The sequence below is a fragment of the Trypanosoma rangeli genome (genome assembly GCF_003719475.1).
Source record: "Trypanosoma rangeli strain AM80 chromosome Unknown Tra_15.4_contig_00089, whole genome shotgun sequence".
In the NCBI taxonomy this organism is placed as follows: Eukaryota; Euglenozoa; class Kinetoplastea; order Trypanosomatida; family Trypanosomatidae; genus Trypanosoma; species Trypanosoma rangeli.
The window spans coordinates 1,985-5,108 of NW_021705830.1; the positions used below are offsets into that span (position 1 = coordinate 1,985).

The 3,124-nt window shown below is 53.7% G+C and overlaps 4 protein-coding genes across 4 annotated transcripts in view, besides 1 other annotated feature; all 4 read right to left on the reverse strand.

The window, feature by feature from the left end:
* TraAM80_03408 (retrotransposon hot spot (RHS) protein) overlaps positions 1-565 on the reverse strand; it is a gene marked incomplete at both ends in the record, with an annotated part of 621 nt that extends 56 nt beyond the window's left edge. Inside the window, one exon of the mRNA XM_029380381.1 lies at positions 1-565. This exon is cut by the window's left edge and continues 56 nt beyond it. Coding sequence (XP_029239818.1) covers positions 1-565 — 565 coding nt within the window.
* Positions 566-929: 364 nt separating this feature from the next.
* TraAM80_03409 (uncharacterized protein) lies at positions 930-1,232 on the reverse strand (the record flags this gene model as incomplete). Its single annotated transcript, XM_029380382.1, has 1 exon — positions 930-1,232. The coding sequence occupies one exon, from the start codon at positions 1,230-1,232 to the stop codon at positions 930-932; it is 303 nt and encodes a 100-aa protein (XP_029239819.1).
* A 334-nt stretch (positions 1,233-1,566) lies between these two features.
* On the reverse strand, positions 1,567-1,881 carry TraAM80_03410 (uncharacterized protein; the record flags this gene model as incomplete). Its single annotated transcript, XM_029380383.1, has 1 exon — positions 1,567-1,881. One exon carries the CDS (start codon positions 1,879-1,881, stop codon positions 1,567-1,569), a length of 315 nt encoding a protein of 104 aa, XP_029239820.1.
* A 331-nt stretch (positions 1,882-2,212) lies between these two features.
* Positions 2,213-2,620, reverse strand: TraAM80_03411 (uncharacterized protein; the record flags this gene model as incomplete). The annotated part of the gene is made up of 1 exon (XM_029380384.1): positions 2,213-2,620. One exon carries the CDS (start codon positions 2,618-2,620, stop codon positions 2,213-2,215), a length of 408 nt encoding a protein of 135 aa, XP_029239821.1.
* Positions 2,621-3,000: 380 nt separating this feature from the next.
* Positions 3,001-3,025: a microsatellite.
* Positions 3,026-3,124: the final 99 nt, after the last annotated feature.

Sequence of the window (3,124 nt, forward strand, 5' to 3'; positions counted from 1 at the left end):
CCCATAATGTACAGCATTTGAAGCGTCGATACCTGCCAGGTATGTCCTTGATTTCCTCCACGCGGTTTTTATATTTATTATCATCGAAGATGCATCGTGGAATCGGTCCGACGTCATCCATGTGCATGTGCATCCTTCTCCAATACTCCACCTGCTCCTCTTCAGTCGTATTGCGTGTCTCCCACGCACACATCGCCTTCACGTCATTTTCATCGGGGCAATTCATGATGATTTTGATAGCACCCGCCTGCTCCGTCCATGCTTTCAGGTTATCTTCGTGCGGGGACGACAACATAATGATGCCCCACTCAGGGGAGGGCACAACATCATTCGATGGCTCTTGAAATTGTCTTGCCATATCGATGATAATATACCCCTTCATTCCACTCCTAGCCAAATTTATCATAGCCCTTCCAATATTACACCCACCCGCGTATATTGCCACCGTTTGTGTCCTCTTGTCAAACAAGTATGCGAAATCCCTTCCAAAGCAGTACACAACCACATGGAGCTTCGTGGCGTCGTAGTGCAGCAGCTGATGAAGGAGGTAGGAGTCAGCCGCCATTGGCCTCCCTACCCCGGGGGTTCCAATCGAAAGACGACACCCCATTTTAGGTGCGTCTCTCTCTGGAGGGGGAAACACTCCTTTTAGATCGCCCCCGACGATCCTCCACACCCGATGCACCTCAATATTAATTCAGCAGTCGGCAATAGGCAATGAATGGTTCAACGAGTACGGTCATCGCTTTTCAGAGGAAAAGATCATGAGTCGTGGGCGTGGTGGATAGAATTGCTCTTCACCACCCACTGAGAAAAAAGTACGCACAGTCTGCGTGTACTCCCATAACTCTTGTGGCCGTTGGCCCTCTCTCACCACCATGTATTCCCCTTCGTCCTCGGGAAATCCCACAACGTGACTCCACGTTGCGTTAAACACGGACTCGTAGAATGCCTCCGGCGATGGTCCTCTGGGGCGTATTTCGGTTTCCCGTGTTGCCCCTTCCTCCTACGCTAGTTGAAGAGCTGCCTTCAGTTTTGTCCGTGTAATAGCAGAGACAATACTCCTTATCTGTAAATTCCTTCCAGTCTCGGAGCGTGCCCACCACGCGCTCCGTAAGCTTGCGTGCATCTTCCAAAAGCTGATACCCTGGTGGAATCGAGGATTCCCTCACGACGTCTCTGCTCTGTAACGTATTCTGCGGGCTGCTGCACAAACACCTCCATCGCCACATTTTGGTCTTCACCCACCGCTCTGCTGGGGCCAATGTACTGCCGAAGGAAGTCGTTCAGCAAAATTCCGTTGCTTTGACCAACCCGTACATTACGGGCATCCTCGATAGAGCTCGATAGCGTTCACCTTGGCCGCTGCGGCGCTCCTTCCACCCTTCGGCGCTGTGCGGGGGTCTCCTCGGTGGGGTGAGATTCTTCCCTATATCTATCCGACATGTTTTCCTGGAACTTGTTGTCCTTTTGTAGTGATTGTTGGCTTAAGTTGTAAAGCAATACTAACCACTAGCCAAAAAAGGGAGAATGAAAAAAAAGCCAAAAACATGCACAAACACGACCCTACGCAGCCACAACAACAAAAAAAGAGAAAAGGCCACACACACGGCACGCGGCGCACACCTCACGCACAGGCACCCCCAATCCCACACGACGGCAAATCACCGCCATATTTACTTTACACTCCGCTGAAGGCAGAGCATCCACACTGCTCGAAGGCAGGCCACTCTGTCCATTACTCCCTTTCCAGCGCAACCCATGAACCTTCACCCAAAGCATCGTGCGGCATAGGCGGGAAACATCACGATGCCTGCGGAGGGTCACCGCCAAACAAAGACGCAGCCCCACCACGTGCCCATGACGACGTTTCGTCCTCATCGCAGAAAAAAGGGTGTGTGCGTATGTGTGACGGCGTGTGGGGCAGCAAAGTGACAGCATCGGCAGCCGTCACTCGCCAAAAGAACAGAAAAAAAAAAAGAAGGACGAGGAGCGTGTCAGCTTCCAGCTTAAAGGCACAGGTGGAGCCGTGGCAAAAAGCTTCACATCTTGAGTGTGTTCTCGTCCCGTGCAACTCGGCATCATCGCAGTGACCGCCGCCAGCGTCAAGTGGGAGACACGCCCTTCCACCACCGCGGCGCCACAACAGACGCTGACGTGCGCAGTCGCACAATTAACTGGCCGTCGCGGCAACCACGCGGCAGCTGCGCATTTATTTATTTTTTTCCGTTCTCTTTTGAATTCCTGAATCCCAGCCAGCAGCGTGCGTCGCGCAGTCCGACGCCCATCGCAGACGCACCTTTCCGCGCTCGTTCCAAGCCCCCAAAAAATCCCAGTGTCGCGTCGCCCACGATTCTCCCAGTGCTGGCCGCACCGCCCTCTCTGAGGAGTGGTCTACAGCGCGTTCACCGAAGGGCCACACAGCGGTCGCCAAAAAAGGATGCGAAAATAAAACACGCGCACGCCTCGCATGAGCAGCCCCGGTGGAATCGTTCCCTGGCGGCCGCAGCAGCAGAAAACGGCCGCTTACATTGGGGTCTGGCTGGGGGGGAAACGAGGCGGCGCGGGAAGATGCGTTGGGTGGCCCCCCAAAAATGCAGGCCGCCACTCCTCCTCCCATCCACGCAGACACGCGGCGCTGCGAGGTGTGGGTTATTAACAGCCAAAAGGAGGGCACAACATGCGAAGGCGCACACCCTAAAGCATCGACCGTGCTCAACTCTCAGTCTCGCGAAACAGGAGTAGCCCCCAGCAGAAGCATTCTGAGGCGCAGCATCCAGTCAAGCACGAAAGCAGCAAGAACGAAGAGGTGAGGGAACAGTCGATGCCTCCAGCCTCTCGCACAGGCGTGAAAAAAAAAAAAATCCCCTCAACACAAGACTACCAACCACGCGTGCCGAACCCAACGCAACAACAGACGGTTAAACACCCCCGTTTTATCCATGGCGTGTGAGTGACAGTGAAAAGGTGGAGGCGCGGCAGGCAACCTGTGGCGTACCTAAAAAAAAAAAAAAAAAAAAACAAACTAACTTTACCGTTCCCGACCCTTACGGTCGAACCTACCTGCGCAATACACAAAGACAATACAAGAGGGAAAAGAACGATACCGCAGACACACTCACCA